Source organism: Abramis brama (genome assembly GCF_963993115.1).
Source record: "Abramis brama genome assembly, chromosome: 5".
Classification (NCBI taxonomy): Eukaryota; Metazoa; Chordata; class Actinopteri; order Cypriniformes; family Leuciscidae; genus Abramis; species Abramis brama.
The window spans coordinates 3,079,745-3,097,943 of NC_139967.1; the positions used below are offsets into that span (position 1 = coordinate 3,079,745).

The 18,199-nt window shown below is 37.9% G+C and overlaps 1 protein-coding gene across 10 annotated transcripts in view; it reads left to right on the forward strand.

Moving 5' to 3' along the window:
- The window catches only part of mtmr4 (myotubularin related protein 4), an 89,752-nt gene that overhangs the window by 59,156 nt on the left and 12,397 nt on the right, over positions 1–18,199 (forward strand). For all 10 annotated transcript variants that reach the window (XM_084115130.1, XM_084115124.1, XM_084115128.1 and 7 more), the window contains 6 exons: positions 2,645–2,758; positions 4,114–4,295; positions 9,264–9,392; positions 9,929–10,040; positions 12,857–13,052; positions 17,713–17,898. In XM_084115130.1, coding sequence (XP_083971256.1) covers positions 2,645–2,758; positions 4,114–4,295; positions 9,264–9,392; positions 9,929–10,040; positions 12,857–13,052; positions 17,713–17,898 — 919 coding nt within the window. The remainder of the gene's footprint in view (positions 1–2,644; positions 2,759–4,113; positions 4,296–9,263; positions 9,393–9,928; positions 10,041–12,856; positions 13,053–17,712; positions 17,899–18,199) is intronic.

Here is an 18,199-nt window from a genome sequence, read left to right on the forward strand (position 1 = left end):
GACATATGATAAAAGGTTAAAAGAAAATGAACTGTTGATGAAAATGCTGAATTTGATATTACATTGTGTGTGTAAATGAACAGGCTTGGACTTGATGCTGGAAACCCAAAGCACAGGACAATAGAGACGCCAGAATAACAATATTCATGATTCTGAAGCTGAAAATACAGAATTATTTTAGACGAATATGCTTGATCTCTGTCACTGACTAGATATATTTAATATAATGTAGGCCACTTTTTACACAAATATTCCCCCGTTGCATTATTATACATTATATTCAACATTATATATAGTAGTTTAATGCAGTACTGACACTAAAACTTTGAAAAAAAATTCTCACACATTAATTTTAATTTTGGGTGAACTATACACAATACATATTGTTGCATTTTTGTATTGCAATATATTGTGACACAATATATTGTTACACCCCTAATGTTTACATAAACGATATAGCAAAATCTCTATCGTCATAGCCCAGACCTAGTAACAGTCCTATATTTAGCTTTTTCCCTTCTTTGTCTTTCTATAGTGTGTGATGTTGCTGTTTGCGCATGAAAAAGCTCCAGTTCTTCTCTATATCAGTGTCAGTGTTTCTGAACTCCTGAAACGCCTCCATTGTAGTCTTGAGTTTCTTCCGGGAACGAACACGTCACAATATTCCTCCTTTAAATAATTAATGCGCAGAATAAAGGGGCGGGGCCTGGTTGAGTTAGTTAGTAGTGTGTTAAACTGGCGGTTATGGAAAGGGGCGGGACATTTCCCAAACACACTCGAAGCGCTCGACCAATCACAACACACTGCTCCAGCCAACCAATCAGAGCACAGTGTGCTTTTCAGAAGGAGGGGCTTCATAGAGACAGGAAGTAAACAGAGCGTTACTGACAGACTGGGAAGAGAGGAGATTAAACAGTGGAGAATATGAGGAGAATAATCAACATTCAAGCAGGAAACCTGCTCTAGTAGAGCCTAAAAACATCATCAACACTTTGGAAATTTACATAATACGTCCTCTTTAATTTGTCCTTGATAAGTGAGACCTGTTGAGCAGATTTCAGATTTTTTCATAAAATAACCAGATAGTGTTTTGCTGTGTGAGAAGTGCTGTAGAGATGGATAATTAAAGCGAGCCTGAACCTGCTGTGCCACATGAGTCACGTCAGACACACTCGAGTGTGTGTGTGTGTGTGTGTGTGTGTGTGTGTGTATCTGTAAGGTCGGTCATTCAGGACGTCAGGAAATAATTGGACTGAGTTTTGTCGTTTGAGTGTGAGACACACAGCGTGAATGAGACCGAGCTGAAGTGAGTGTTTGTGTGTGATTGATCTGAACAGCAGAATAAGAGAAAATGACTTTAATCCTCATGTGTGACGATATATTTGATGTTCAAACACTTTCATGTACGGCAGTTTAATGCACTTCATGGTCAAAAGGTATTAAGTTTGTTGGTGTTTGTTGTATGAATATAAACTGATAGGACAGAAATCAGAATTCTCAAAATACTGTGCATTTGGTCTTGCTGCTGTAAAATTATGATGTTAATATTAGAGAAAATCACTCACTTGAACAATTACAATCATAAGCAATGTTTAGTTAAATACGTGACATTGTTTTAAATTAACTTGGTCATACATAAATACACGTCAAGTCAATTTTATTTGTATAGCTCTTTTCACAATACACAATGTTTTAAAATGTGATTTTATATGATGTTTAATATCTGGGTTTGTAAACATGGTAAAATATGGAGAATTACTAGTATGTGATACCAATATAAAACAATACAATTTTATTGTATTGTTTATTTATTTATTTAATAAATAATATAAAGCATGTTTTATTAAAATGCTCCTTTAAATTATATTTGCCAATAGTTTTATTCAGAAATGTCATTAATGGACATTTTCAAAAATATATATTTTTTTTTAATCAGATGTCACACTGAAATGGCGAATACATTTGCTGCTGTCGCTAATATAATATCATAATGTTTACTGTATTTGTTGTAAGAAATGGTTTTAATTATTGTATATAATTGTCTTTATTTCTTGACATGTTATTGTTGTCATGGTTATAATTAGGGATTCATCGAAATTTTGGCCTGCGAACATCATCGGCCGAAAATTGTTTCGATATCGGCCGAAAACATCCCCCGCCCCTTAAATATTAAATTGATATTTAATCTTATTTTAATATAGGCCTATTTTCTGTCCAATTTTTGTGTTACTTTAAACAAAGGTGTGGTTATTTTATTGCCTTGTATTTATTTATTTTTTATTCAGATTCAGTAAAATAATTGAATTTAATTAAAAAGTCTAATAATAATACAATTATACAAAAAACTAATATAAAATAAGAAATTAATGATTCTTTTTTTTTTTTAAGTCATTTTTGGTTTCCGTCCAAGTGCATCCAGAATTTTCTGTTTCGGCCCAGAATTTTCATTTTGGTGCATCCCTAGTTATGCTAATTTCTACTACTCTGTTTGCCATGATAATAGCCTTTGCTGCTGATATAGTGTGTATTATAAAATTATAAAAAATAATTAGTGTTTTCTGTGTAATTTTAAATTGTTTCTGACTGTTGGTTGTGTTCATGTCTGTCAGTTTCAGTGTCAAACTCTCGTCGTTCTGTCTTGCAGGTTGTGTTCGAGTTACCCTCAGAAACTGCTGGTGCCCGTCTGGATCACAGATAAAGAGCTGGAGAGCGTGGCCTCCTTCAGGTCCTGGAAGAGGATTCCTGTGGTGGTTTACAGGTGAGAGAAGCAGCTCGTCCATGTCCAGTCCTATCGCAGTCAGTTCAGCCTTATATCCAGCCCTTTTTCTTCTGTCAAATTAAAGCAGTAGTTCACTTTAAAATGAAAATCACCCCATGATTTACTCACCCTCGACCCATCCTAGCAGGGTTCCCACGGGTCCTTGAAATCCTTGAAAGTTTGTGAATCTGAAAGAAAAAAATTCCCTGGAAAGTTTTGGAAAATAAACACATATAGATAGAGATACATAGATACCATGACGTTCACGCGCGCATGAAACTACTACGATGGAACCTCAATGTTTGTTGTTGAACACCACAAATATGTGTCCCACATTAAGTCCTTGAAGTTGAGGTTATTGGACCTGGAAAGTCCTTGAAAGGTTCTTGAATTTGAAGTTAACCAAGGTGTGGGAACCCTGTCCTAGGTGTATATGACTTTCTTCTTTCAGACGAATACAATCAGAGTTATATTAATAAACACCCTGACGTTTCCGAGATTTATAATGGCAGTGGATTGCAACCATCAGATTGAAGCTCAAAAAGTGCATCTATCCATCATAAACAAACTCCACACGGCTCCAGGGTGTTAATGAAGGCCTTCTGAAGTAAATAACCCCCCTTGGGGTAAATAGAACAGAACCAACATGAATGTATTGCAGATATCATTAATTCAAGATTTTAAAGTACAACATAATTCGAGAATTTATTCTGATTCAAGGGGAATCAGAAAGCCAAATCCTGACTGACGAGAGGAGGAGCTGGGGAGGGAGGAGGGCAATTCGCTCCTGAGAAACGTGATCGCTGCTGATAACACTGAAGGAGCTTATATATGTATACAGTGATATAGGCGTCGTATTCCTATAGGTAGACATGGATCAGCTGAGAGTCACTGATGCGAGCTTGATATTTACGCCCCGCCATGACGCACTACGCTACTTCTGACGTCACAAGTTGCGCTTTAGGCATAAGTGGAATCCATATGTTCGTTTGGCCGGAAGCTAGAATTTTACTTTGTAATGTGTTAAATATGATTTTTTTTTCTTACACAAACTCATCGCTTTGCTTTAGAAGGCCTTTATTAGCCGTGTGGAGTTCGTTAATGATGGATAGATGCACTTTTTTGAGCTTCAATCTAATGGTTTGCAATTCACTGACATTATAAAGCTTGCAAGAGCCAGGACATTTTTTAATATATCTCCCATTGTATTCGTCTGAAAGAAGAAAGTCATGTACACCTAGGATGACTTCGGGGAGAGTAAATCATGGGTTAATTGTAATTTTTGGGTGAACTATCCCTTTAAGAACGCGCCCCTGCCGGGTGACTGATGTCCTCTGATTGGCTCTGTCCGTCAGGCACCAGCGTAACGGGGCGGTCATCGCTCGCTGCAGTCAGCCGGAGATCAGCTGGTGGGGTTGGAGGAACACTGAGGACGAGTATCTGGTGACGTCGATAGCGAAGGCCTGTCAGCTGGACGCCGGGCCACAGATCTGCAGGAGCAGGGGAGACGGACCCGACTCGTGCGACAGTGACTTCGGTGAGACGCTGACAACACACAGAACGTTTATTTAAAGGATGTTTTTTCAGATATTCTCTTTAATGCAGTGTGTAATACGGCTGTTTATGAATGTAAAAGCTTTGCAAAGTTTCAAAAATCAAGCGATAAATCAAGTTATTGTCTCCCAAACTGAACTGCTGAAACGAGTTCCAGTCTTATTCCAGTCTTATTTCCTGCACGAACCTATGTAAGAAATTTGCATAATGCCAGCCTGTGGTTTTCATTGGCTGAACCACAGACCACACTCTTTGCCCCGCCCTCAAACACTGTAGTTGTATCTGAGACTGGACGAGTTTGGTTCGTGTTGTTCATGTCGAGAAGACCAAAGCAAATCCACTTTGATGAGATTAATACGCTAAAACCGACACCATCGTTACTGTATGTATCTCAGTGTCTCGAGCTGATGTTCAGATATGCTAATGGACATTTGGTTTCTGACCAATCACAACAGACTGGGCCGTCTGACCAATCAGAGCAGAGCAGGCTGTCTGAAAGGCGGAGTTTAGAGACGCTGAATCCTTTATCGAACCGTTTCAGACACTGACAAAAAAAGAGATAATTAAAATGTTTTTTGAATCGCATTTCGATCCTTTAATGATTTTTATTATTAATTCGAGAGTTTACAGACTTTAAATAACTAATTAATTCGTGCATTATTAAATTACTTGTGTAATTATAATTATATATTAGGAAAATAATGAAATTAAAAGTATATTGAAAATGATGGTAACTCTTTACAATAAGTAACATTAGTTAATGCGAAATAACAATGAAAAATACTTTTACAGCATTTATTAATCTTAGTTAATGTTACTCAGCATTTACTTATACATTTTAAGATCAGACGTTCTGATTTCTGTTTATCATATGTAATTGGTTGGGGTTTTATTAATTGGGGTATTAATATTGTGGAATTTTAATTGTGTCGAGTGAGTCTGTGAATGAGTTATTCCGTGCATTAGAAATACATAAAGCCTGTAAGAACAAACATGTTTTGTTTTCCAAATAATCGTCTTTTAGACCATTGAATCCTTCCTCTGTCAGATAATTACTGTATATGTTTTGGGGGGGGAAATGTCATTAGTAATTAGTTTCTGTCTTAAAATGTGTTCTCACCCTCGTTCTTTCCCACAAATGAAGAGCGTAAACGCGTCTAGAGACAATTAAGTGTGTTGGACTGCAGATGAACGGCTCGCGCCAACCTGATTGCTAAGAATCATGGGTTTTGCCATGGGAAAACTTTTCAATTACGGACGTTTCCTCTCTGACACTGCCAATGTGTGCTGGGAATGAGGCGGGCCGAGGTGCCACGGACTCGACTGCAGAAGCGCCTGGAAATGAGTTTGCAGGCTGTTGTCTGAGAGGGAATTTGGCAGGAGGTTTTTTTGCGCAGTTGAAGAGTAAGCGCGCTCTAATTACGGTCGTGACCGCACCATCTAATGAGTCGAGAGCCGATGCCAACATCCTCACAATCAGATGCTTCGCGAATGGATGAAACGCTCTGCGGAAATGCGTTAGACAATGTCAGGTTGGTTATAATGCAGATGGTGCATTATTTTCTCCATTGTCTTACAACGGCAAGACCAGAGATTGCTTCTATTTCACAATCTCCCTGATGGCCGCGGTGTAATTGAAGTGTCTAGATGATTCACTTTTCTAGAAGACTTTACTTACTGTAACTGAACTTAAAGGGGTGATTGATTTATGATTTCACTTGTCTAACTTTAGTTAGTGTGTAATGTTGCTGTTTGAGCATAAACAACATCTGCAAAGTTACAACGCTCAAAGTTCAAAGCAAAGGGAGATATTTGCTTTTAAAGAAATCGCTTTTTAAGGACTACAACAAACGGCTGGTAGAGACTACACCACATTCCCCCCGGGTTAGTGACATCACCAACCCTAGAATTTACATAAACCCCGCCCCCTGAACACGATTTATAGATCATCAAGACAGAATATGCTAATCAACGACTAGAAGATAACTACACATCAGCTTCATAAATTCATCAACTAACCATTCAGAAATGTCCTGTTGCTTCTACATGTTGTCACTTCTTCTTGAGTCTCTCCATCATTGTCTGACTCCGGTTTGAACATAAAAGGCTAAAAGTTTTTGAAATTTTCAGTGCATGTGTGTGTGAGTGCAAACTCTTGAAGCTCCGCCCCCTGTGCCGGTAGCAGCAGCTCATTTGCATTTAAAAGGACAGACACAAAAACCGTGTGTTTTTGCTCACCCTCAAAAAGTGACAATTTTAACATGCTATATAAAAATATCTGTGGGGTATTTTGAGCTAAAACTTCACACACACACTCTGGGGACATCAGAGACTTATTTTACATCTTGTGAAAAGGGTATTATACCACCCCTTTAAATCTGGCAATTTTACATTTCAACTAGTTGTTTTGATTCCCTTGTCACCCCTGTCCTTTTTAGAAGTGTAAAATCTTTGATTTGTAAGCGTGAATGAGTGTCCTGCTACATGGAGACGGAACACACATTTTGAGGTTGCTTTTTATTTTACAGTACATGTACTTACAGTAAACTTACCTAAGAAAGTACTGGGTAATATAAGGTAACAATATGGGTTAAGGTTAGGTTTGGGGGTAGGTTCAGGGTTTCTACCTAGTCATTACCCATGTATGTATGTGTGTGTGTATGTGTATGTAAAAGCGCTACCCATTTTGGACCATGTTTTTGTAAGGCTGGCAGTAGTGCATGACACAACAAAATTTCGATAAGCAAATATAGGTTGACAACACTGCAGAATCAAGACACAACACAATGGAAACGCAGCAAAATACCACGGAAATGCTCTCGTTCTTTTCTTGGCCTCTATAGAGATTGCGTCAAAGCTATTACTAGCGGTAATGGTCTAACGAAATCCAAATTTTGGACTTTTTTTTTTTTACTTTAGTTCCAAACTTTTTTTATAACCTTCAACTGCATTTATTGGTTTTGAAATTATTTATATATTTTATATAACGATGTGAATTTAAAGTGTTATTTAAAAAGATTGGTGCACTAAAAGCTTTTTAATTTTGTTAGACCATTATTATCTATAGCACAAATTTTTGCTTAAAAGCTTTGTTTATGTGCCCGGGAATTGCCAATAATATGTGCAAAAAGCATTGGTATGGTAAAATGGTAACAACTTTGGATTTCTGTAGTCCATTGCAACTAGTATGAAGCCTGCATGTTAACTTTAACACACGCTCTATGGTGGCTGAGTAACGGCACAGTGAAATGGGCTGATTGGCAACAAGTAGCAGATGAATAAGTATTTTAATGCATCTTCATCACAAGTCGGTTATATTGCAAGGGTTTCGCCAGTAGTGGGCGCTCATGCAATGTGAGAAATGATGTACGTCCGAGTGAATGAGACATAAAAATGGTCTCAACTCAGTTCTGATCCATAGCCATTAACCAAGGCACTTACATTACGCAAACAAACAACTCATTCACCTCTGCTCTAGCTTATTTAATAACCTATTTTTGTTATACTGAAGCTGGCATCGTGAACTATGAATATTGTTTGCTCTAGGACAAATTGCTTGTGATTTTCCACAACCACAAGTGGCTTTGTATAAAAGCTTCTGCTTAATTTAATGCACAGGCTTTACGTAACGTGCATTTGCTGCATTACTCTTTGAAAACCATTCATATTCCATGTTATCTATTTATTTATTGTATTGTGCACAGAGGGGAGGTTTGGATGAACAAGTTACTTATCTTCAATGTAAAATGTAATTAATTCAGTTGTTAATTAATTGCATGGTGGTTCAGTTCCAATAATCATTTATCCCGAGTCGCATTGCTTTATGCGATCACTCTTTTTAATTGGATGTTCCACTGAATGCAGTGTTTTTGCTGAGTCGAGACTCATCTCTGGACTCTTCCGGTCGAGTTTTGGCTGGCTTCTGTAAAGTGTCTCTCATTTTAATACTTCTAAGTGAATTGGCTGTCATGTGCAGGAAGAATCAGTGCTGTCGTGATGCCAGAAGTTTCGATTTTTGCAGCGGGACAGACTGAAGAATTATATCTGCACTTGTGCCGCATTAAAATGAGTCTTATGGGCGGCTTACTCTTATTCGCCTGCTGTGTTCACCTCTCTGCCATACTAAAACTTATTTCTGCGGGGTGTTGTAGAAATGATTATAATCATAATTGTGTCCTATCATAATCATAATAATAAAAGCTGCATCAAATGAGTGGTTCACTTCACTTTCATTAACATCTGTTTAGACAGTTTCTGTTTCACACACTGTTTTTGATAGTATAATATTTGCATTTTTTACCAGTTCTAATAATTGTGTCTGTGTTGTCTTATGTCAAATACTTTCACAATTATAGATTACCAACAACAACAAAAGCTATCTTTATACGGCAAAGGCTGACGTGCATTTATGTTTAATTTACTGTTTAATGCTGCTCATATTGGCATACTTGTATTTACACAACAGTTGCATGATGTAAATAGCCTACATAAAGTATATAAGTTATAAAAAAAAAAAAACAGGAACTCATTAAAAGGCTAGGGCTGCAATATTATGACAAAAAAAAAAATCATTATTGTCGATTGCTCTTGATGTTGTAAAATTGACATTTTGGTAACACTTTACAATAAGGTTTCATTTGTAAACATTGAACTAAAAATGTTTTTGGCAACTAACATTAACAGATTATCAAGATTAATGAATACAGTAACAAATGTATTGCTTGTCGTTAGTTAATGTTAATAACACATTCACTAATGGGATCTTATTGTAAAGTGTTACATATATTTTTTGTCCCCTTATCTTCGATTTGGGGGATATTTTTGTTCATTTTGATTTTTGCCCCTAACCCTGTTAATATCTGCCCCCTGTATGCCGTTCATGCAGTGTAGTGTGTAGTAGGCAGTGTGTCAGTATTTCTTTCTAATCTCATCCACTCTGTCTTGTCCTCAGACTCGTCTCTGACGGGATGTCCCGTTCCTGACGCCAGCGCCGCGGCCCAGAAGTTGCTGATTCTCGATGCCCGCTCATACACCGCCGCCGTGGCGAACCGTGCCAAAGGAGGAGGCTGCGAGTGTGAAGGTCAGTGCTAGCGATGGGCATTTTTCAAAAATATTGTATTTGAATATTCGGGCTCATAAAAATCTAATATTTGTTTATTTAAAGGATTAGTTCACTTTCAAAAAACATTTTGCTGATAATTTACTCACCCCGATGTCATCCAAGATATCCATGTCTGTCTTTCTTCAGTCGAAAAGAAATTAAGGTTTTTGAGGAAATCATTCCAAGATTTTTCTACACAGAATGGACTTCAATGGCAACCAACTATATCAATGTTCAAAGAAGGTTCAGATGTCCGTCTCAATGCAGCTTCAAAGTCTCGACACGATCCCAGTCGAGAAATAAGGGTCTTATCCAGTGAAACGATCGTCGTTTTCTTAAAAAAAAATATATATATATATATATACTTTTTAACCACAAATGCTCGTCGTGTACCATCTCTGAGATGCGCCACATATTGCGTCATCACAAAAATATAATATATATATATATATTAAAAAAAATTATATATATGTTTGTTTGTTGACTGAAGTCTGTTTTCTCTCTTGTGTTTTCAGAGTACTATCCCAACTGTGAGGTGATGTTTATGGGCATGGCCAACATCCACTCCATCAGAAACAGCTTTCAGTCACTTCGAGCGGTTTGCAGTCAGATCCCAGATCCCGGCAAGTAAGTGACATTAATATACACTCCCGTTCAAAAGTTTGAGGTTGGTAAGATTTTTTAAATGTTTTTGACAGAAGTTTCTTCTGCTCACCAAGGTGGCATTTATATGATCAAAAATACAGTAAAAATATGATACAGTCATGGTCAGAATTAATGGCACCCCTGGTAAATATGATCAAAAATGGCTGTAAAAAATAAATCTGCATTGTTTATCCTTTTGATCTTTCATTAAAAAAAATTGCAAAATTATAACCTTTCATTGAAGTAAAAGAATTGAAAGTGGGGGGGAAATCACATTATGAAATAAATGTTTTTCTCCAAAACATGTCGGCCACAATTATTGGCACCCCTAGAATTTTTTACGAGTAAAATATCTCTGAAGTATATTCCCATTAATATTTACCTTTTTTAGCACACCAGGGTGACTAGGAACATGAAATTGTCCAGCTATGACTTCTTGTTTCACAGGAGTTTAAATATGAGGAAACACAAAGGCCAAATTCCCTGAATCATCCGTCACAATGAGTAAAACCAAAGAATATAGTTCTGATGTGCAGAAAAAGATTGTTGAGCATCACAAAATAGAAAGTGGCTGTAAGAGAATAGCTAAAGAATTGAAAATCCCCATTTTGACCATCAGGGCAATAATTAAGAAGTTATAATCAACTAAAGATGTTATGAATCTGCCAGGAAGAGGACGTGTCTCTATATTATCTTAATGGACGGTGAGGAGGAAAGTTTGAGTGGCCAAAGACTCTCCAAGGATCACAGATGGAGAATTGCAGAGATTAGTTGAGTCTTGGGGGTCAGAAAGAAAAAAAAAAACTAAAAAAAACCCTGTTTATTTACCAGGTTTATTTACCTGTTTATTTACCACATGTTGTTTGGGAGGGTTTCAAGAAAAATGCTCCTCGCTCCTCCAAAAACAAACTCCAGCATATTCAGTGGTCAGACACGACTGGATCTTCAGACGGCACAGGGTTCTGTGGTCAGATCAAACTAAAAAAAAGAGCTTTTTGGCAGCAAACACACTAGATGGGTTTGGTGCACACAAGGATAACAAGTACCCCATGAGTACAATTTAATATACCACTGGATCTTTAATGTTGTGGGCCTATTTTTCTGCTGGAGGTCCTGGACTTCTTATTCAGATACATGGCATCGTGGATTCTATCAAATATCAACGGATAAAAAAATCCAAACCTGACGCCTTCTGCTAGAAATCTTATAATGGGCCGTGGTTGGATCTTCCATCAGGACAACGATCCAAAACAAACATCAAAATCAACACAAAATGTGTTAGGGAGCACAAAATGAAGCTTCTGCCATGACCGTCCCAGTCCCCTGACCTGAACCATATAGAAAATGAGTGGGCTGAACTGAACAGAAGCTGCCCCAACATGGATCTGGGAATCTGAAGGATCTGGAGAGATTCTGTATGGAGGAATGGTCTCTGATCTCTTGTCAGGTGTTCTCCAAACTCATCAGGCATTATAGGAGAAGACTCAGAGTTGGAATCTTGTCAAAAGGAGATTGCAAAAAGTATTTAATAAAAGGGTGCCAATAATTGTGGCCAACGTGTTTTGGAGAAAAACATTTATTTCATAATGTGATTTACCCCCCACTTTCAATTCTTTTACTTCAATGAAAGGTTAGAATTTTGCAATTTTTTTGAATGAAAGATCAAAAGGATAAACAATGCAGATTTATTTTTTACAGCCAGTTTTGATCATATTTACCAGGGGTGCCATTAATTCTGACCATGACTGTATATTATTACAATGTAAAACTGTTGCTGTTTTCTATGTGAATATATATATATATATATATATATATATATATATATAATACAGTGTAATTTATTCCTGTGATCAAAGCTGAATTTTCAGCATCATTACTCCAGTCTTCAGTGTCACATGATCCTTCAGAAATCACTCTAATATGATGATTTGCTGATTTTGATCAATTTAATGCAAATAGTCTTAATTTGAAAAAAAATTACTGACCCCAAACTTTTGTTTGTATATTAAATTTAAATAATATAGATTTTATTTATATATTTATATATATATATATATATATATATATATATATATATATATATATATATATATATATATATATATATATATAAAAACATTAGCTGAGAAAATAAAAATAAAAGCCTCTAGATGAAGATAATTCAAAGACATTGCATTATCGTGGCTGACAAGTAAAGCATCGAATGCATAGCAGTTTTCATTAACTTTCATCTTTTTGTACAATGCATTATAAATGTATTTACAATGTACATTCTAACAATTATTTATGAAAAGGTATGCATTAAAGTTAAAATGCATCGAGTTCAATTAATGCATGATTGAAAATCTGGAATCTGAGGGCATATATGCATATGTATATATGCAAATAAATCAAGACATTGAGAAAACCGCCTTTAAAGTTGTTCATTTATGTTGGCGATTGTGCTGCATTCACTCACAAAAATAAATGTTTTATATATTTACGGTAGGAAATTTACTAAATATCTTCATGGAACATGATCTTTACTTAAAATCGTAACGATTTTTGGTATAAAAGAAAAATGGATAATTTTGACCCATACAATGTATTGTTGGCTATTGCCACAAATATACCCGTGCGACTCGTGACTGGTGACGTGGTCCAGGGTCACACATTGCATTTTTCTTCAGCATTGTGCAGCCGTAGTTATAAATATAAATTGTTTAGCTCTAAAATACTTTAAAATATACAGTCAAACCAAAAATTATTCAGACACCAGATATACTTGTGTAACCCGAGTCTCGGTTCGCTCTGTCCAGCTGGCTCTCGGCTCTGGAAAGCACCCGTTGGCTCCAGCATCTGTCCGTCATGCTGAAAGCTGCTACTCTGGTGTGCTCTGCGGTGGAGCGCGAGGGACGTCCGGTGCTCGTCCACTGTTCAGACGGATGGGATCGGACCCCACAGATCGTGGCCCTCGCAAAGATCCTCCTGGATCCCTTCTACAGAACCATAGAGGTACATGTGAAGACGTGCTGCTCCTGTCCTTTAAAACAGGGGTTTTGGGACTGCAAGGGAGTGACGTAGAAAAGTCTAGAGGAAAACTGTAAAATAATAATAATAACTAGAATGTACATTTCCTGAAGAAAATGTGAAGTGGTGCTTGCAGTGGCAAAATTCGCCACTGGGCAGATGCTAACACAATTGACATGTTGTGATACCATGATATACCACATTTTAGCAATATTTACCACGATTTACCATGTTTCTAAGATGATTTATTACGATTTAACACATTCCAGCATGATTTACTATGATTAACATGTTGTTAGAATGATGCTAGCAGGATTAGCATGTTGTTAGCATGATTAGCATGTTGGTTGGATGATGCTAGCATGATTAGCATGTTGCTACCATGCTTTTAACAAGATGCTAGCATGATTAGCATGTTGCTAGCATGTTTTTAGCTAGATGCTAACATGATTAGCATGTTGCTAGCATGATGCTAGCTTGATTAGCATGATGCTAGCATTATGCTAGCTTGATTAGCATGTTGTTAGCATGATGCTAGCTTTATTAGCATGTTGGTAGCCTAATGCTAGCATGATTAGCATGTTGCTAGCTTGATTCGCATTATGCTAGCTTGATTAGCATGTTGCTAACATAATGCTAGCATGATTAGCATGTTGCTAGCATGATGCTAGCTTGATTAGCATAATGTTAACATTATGCTAGCTTGATTAGCATGTTGTTAGCATGATGCTAGCTTTATTAGCATGTTGGTAGCATAATGCTAGCATGATTAGCATGTTGCTAGCATGATGCTAGCTTGATTAGCATGTTGCCAGCATGTTTTTAGCAAGATGCTGTTGCCAGGTGGTTGCTAGGGTGTTCTGGGTGGTTGCTATGGTGTTGCTAGGCAGTTGCTAAGGTGTTCTGGGTGGTTGCTAGGCAGTTGCTAGGGTATTCTTGGTGGTTGCTAGGCAGTTGCTAGGGTATTCTTGGTGGTTGCTAGGGCGTTGCTAGGTGGTTGCTAGGGTGTTCTGGGTGGTTGCTATGGTGTTGCTAGGCAGTTGCTATGGTATTCTGGGTGGATACTAGGGCATTGCTAGGCAGTTGCTAGGGTGTTCTGGGTGGTTGCTAGGTGTTCTGGGTGGTTGCTAGGCAGTTGCTAGGTGTTCTAGGTGGTTGCTAGGCAGTTGCTAGGGTGTTCTGGGTGCTTGCTAGAGTTTTTTGTGGTTACTAGAGCATTTCTAGACGTTGCTAGGGTGTTCAGGGTGGTTGCTAAGGTGTTTTTGTTAGTTGCTATGGTGTTACTAGGTGGTTGGTAGTTGTCAAATATGGTTACTATGGAGTTTTTATAGAGTTCTTAAAATCTTTAATAACGAGTGCCTTCTGTACGGCACTCGGCCTGCGGCCTCGTGCCTATGGCCGAATAGGCACAAGCATGGAGTGATATCGCAAGGCCACGAGAGTAAAATTGCTTTAAAAAATATAAAAAAAATATAAAAATGTTTTTTTTTGGTTTAGGGTGGTTGCTAGGGAGCTCTTAGTGGTTGCTAGGGTGCTGAAACTGGTTGCTAGGGTGTGGCCATGAAGATTTTAGGCCATAACTTATTGGCTGCTTGATAATATAAATCCTCTGAGGGAGAGAGAGAGGGAGAGACGCAGGGGTGTCAGGCCCTTTGGAGTGGTGTGTGTGTGAAAACGTCGGTTTGGATTTGAATTTTTTTAGAATGCCCAATGTAAAGTCAATGGGACTTTTTTGGCCGCTTTTTCGTCCGCTGTGCGAACATCGTACACCCGATCGCTTAGAAAAGTCATAGCACACCTCTCCTCAATGAGCCGGTCGATTTGACACCTCACTCAGGGGTCTGTGACAAACGATGCGGGGCGCATTACGCGCCAAACTTTTGTCCGGAATAATAATAAGAAAAAGAATAATAACTAGAATGTACATTTCCTGAAGAAAATGTGAAGTGGTGCTTGCAGTGGCAAAATTCGCCACTGGGCAGATGCTAACACAATTGACATGTTGTGATTCCATGATATACCATATTTTAGCATTATTTACCACGATTTACCATGTTTCTAAGATGATTTATTACGATTTAACATATTCCAGCATGATTTACTATGATTAACATGTTGTTAGAATGATGCTAGCAGGATTAGCATGTTGTTAGCATGATTAGCATGTTGGTTGGATGATGCTAGCATGATTAGCATGTTGCTAGCATGCTTTTAACAAGATGCTAGCATGATTAGCATGTTGCTAGCATGTTTTTAAGTAGATGCTAACATGATTAGCATGTTGCTAGCATGATGCTAGCTTGATTAGCATGTTGCTAGCATAATGCTAGCATGATTAGCATGTTGTTAGCTTGATTAGCATGATGCTAGCATTATGCTAGCTTTATTAGCATGTTGTTAGCATGATGCTAGCTTTATTAGCATGTTGGTAGCCTAATGCTAGCATGATTAGCATGTTGCTAGCATGATGCTAGCTTGATTAGCATTATGCTAGCTTGATTAGCATGTTGCTAGCATGATTAGCATGTTGCTAGCATGATGCTAGCTTGATTAGCATGTTGCTAGCATAATGCTAGCATGATTAGCATGTTGCTAGCATGATGCTAGCTTGATTAGCATGATGCAAGCATTATGCTAGCTTGATTAGCATGTTGTTAGCATGATGCTAGCTTGATTAGCATGTTGCTAGCATGATTAGCATGTTGCTAACATGATGCTAGCTTGATTAGCATGTTGCTAGCATGATGCTAGCTTGATTAGCATGTTGCCAGCATGTTTTTAGCAAGATGCTGTTGCCAGGTGGTTGCTAGGGTGTTCTGGGTGGTTGCTATGGTGTTGCTAGGCAGTTGCTAAGGTGTTCTGGGTGGTTGCTAGGCAGTTGCTAGGGTATTCTTGGTGGTTGCTAGGGCGTTGCTAGGTGGTTGCTAGGGTGTTCTGGGTGGTTGCTATGGTGTTGCTAGGCAGTTGCTATGGTATTCTGGGTGGATACTAGGGCATTCCTAGGCAGTTGCTAGGGTGTTCTGGTTGGTTGCTAGGTGTTCTGGGTGGTTGCTAGGCAGTTGCTAGGTGTTCTAGGTGGTTGCTAGGCAGTTGCTAGGGTGTTCTGGGTGCTTGCTAAAGTTTTTTGTGGTTACTAGAGCATTTCTAGACGTTGCTAGGGTGTTCAGGGTGGTTGCTAAGGTGTTTTTGTTAGTTGCTATGGTGTTACTAGGTGGTTGGTAGTTGTCAAATATGGTTACTATGGAGTTTTTATAGAGTTCTTAAAATCTTTAATAACGAGTGCCTTCTGTACGGCACTCGGCCTGCGGCCTCGTGCCTATGGCCGAATAGGCACAAGCATGGAGCGATATCGCAAGGCCACGAGAGTAAAATTGCTTTAAAAAATATTAAAAAAATTAAAAAATGTTTTTTTTTGGTTTAGGGTGGTTGCTAGGGAGCTCTTAGTGGTTGCTAGGGTGCTGAAACTGGTTGCTAGGGTGTGGCTATGAAGATTTTGGGCCATAACTTATTGGCTGCTTGATAATATAAATCCTCTGAGGGAGAGAGAGAGGGAGAGATGCAGGGGTGTCAGGCCCTTTGGAGTGGTGTGTGTGTGAAAACGTCGGTTGGGATTCAAATATTTTTAGAACTCCCAATGTAAAGTCAATGGGACTTTTTTGGCCGCTTTTTCGTCCGCTGTGCGAACATCGTACACCCGATCGCTTAAAGTCATAGCACACCTCTCCTCAATGAGCCGCTCGATTTGACGCCTCACTCAGGGGTCTGTGACAAACGGTGCGGGGCGAGTTTCGCGCCAAACTTTTGTGTGGAAGAATAATAATAAGAAGAAGAAAAATAATAAGTATGAGCAATAACAATAGTGATGCTTTTAAAAAAGCACCACTAATAAGTATGAGCAATAACAATAGTGATGCTTTTAAAAAAGCACCACTAATAATAATAATAATAGTAATAATATTAAAATAAATAAATTTGATTAAAATGTCACCTGTAACCTTTATTTATATAGCGCTTTTTACAATACAGATGTTTCAAAGCAGCTTTACAGAGATAACAGGAGAATAATGCAACAAAGTTGAGTGTCAAAGTCCAGCTTAACCCATTTGTGGCCACATTTTTCTGAATGGTTTCATGCATAGTCGTGTTAATAGTGTCCTATGTGAACATGTGCATTTATTTTCTCCAGGTTTTAGGTTTTTGTTTTCTTAAAATCCCTTATTTGATTGTATGCTAGCATTTCTTTGAGACATCAAATTTCTAGAAAATTACTTATTAATGGAAAAATGACGACTATATACTACAGCAGTTCAGTGATGGTTCATTTTTGTTGGAAAAATAGTTGTTAATTTAGTTCATTTATCTATACAGCCGCTCTGGAGAAAACGGTGAATAAATAAATGTGAATAAGTTTATCTATTAAATTAGATAAAAAATAAACATTTTGATTAATATAAATAAATAAATTGTATTACATTTATAAATAAATAAATGCATTTACAGTGCATTAATATAGTAAGTAGAAAAGAAAATAGTGTATAATCAGTTCATTTTGTTCTCATCCGATAGTGTCAGTGTGGTTAAGTCGATAATATTACATTTGCTGCATCCTCTAGATCTCCAGTCATCTTTCGGGATGTGTCCGCAGGGTTTTCAGGTGCTGGTGGAGACCGAGTGGTTGGATTACGGCCACAAGTTTGCGGACCGCTGTGGTCATCAGGAGAACAGTGATGACGTGAGTGAGCAGTGCCCGGTGTTCCTGCAGTGGCTGGACTGTGTTCATCAGCTCCTGAAGCAGTTCCCCTGCCTGTTCGAGTTCAACGAGGCCTTTCTGGTACCAAACCTTTGCTTTATCTACAGTAGGGCTGGGCATTGACTCAAATGGCATGTGTATATACTGTATATTTGGTCAACAACTGAAAAATAACTCAAGTAATTAGCCAATCAACACATCAGTTGCCTGTTTTACATGGCAAACCATACCTTAAGAAAGACCAAAACGTTGGTTTAATTAAGAAAATAAGCCTCAGAATTTGAGCTACACTTATATTTTTAGTTAAAGTCCCCCGTCGTCAATAACTGTATCCCTTATTAAAACTCATCTTTGATCACCAAAATGACATTTAAATGTTTTT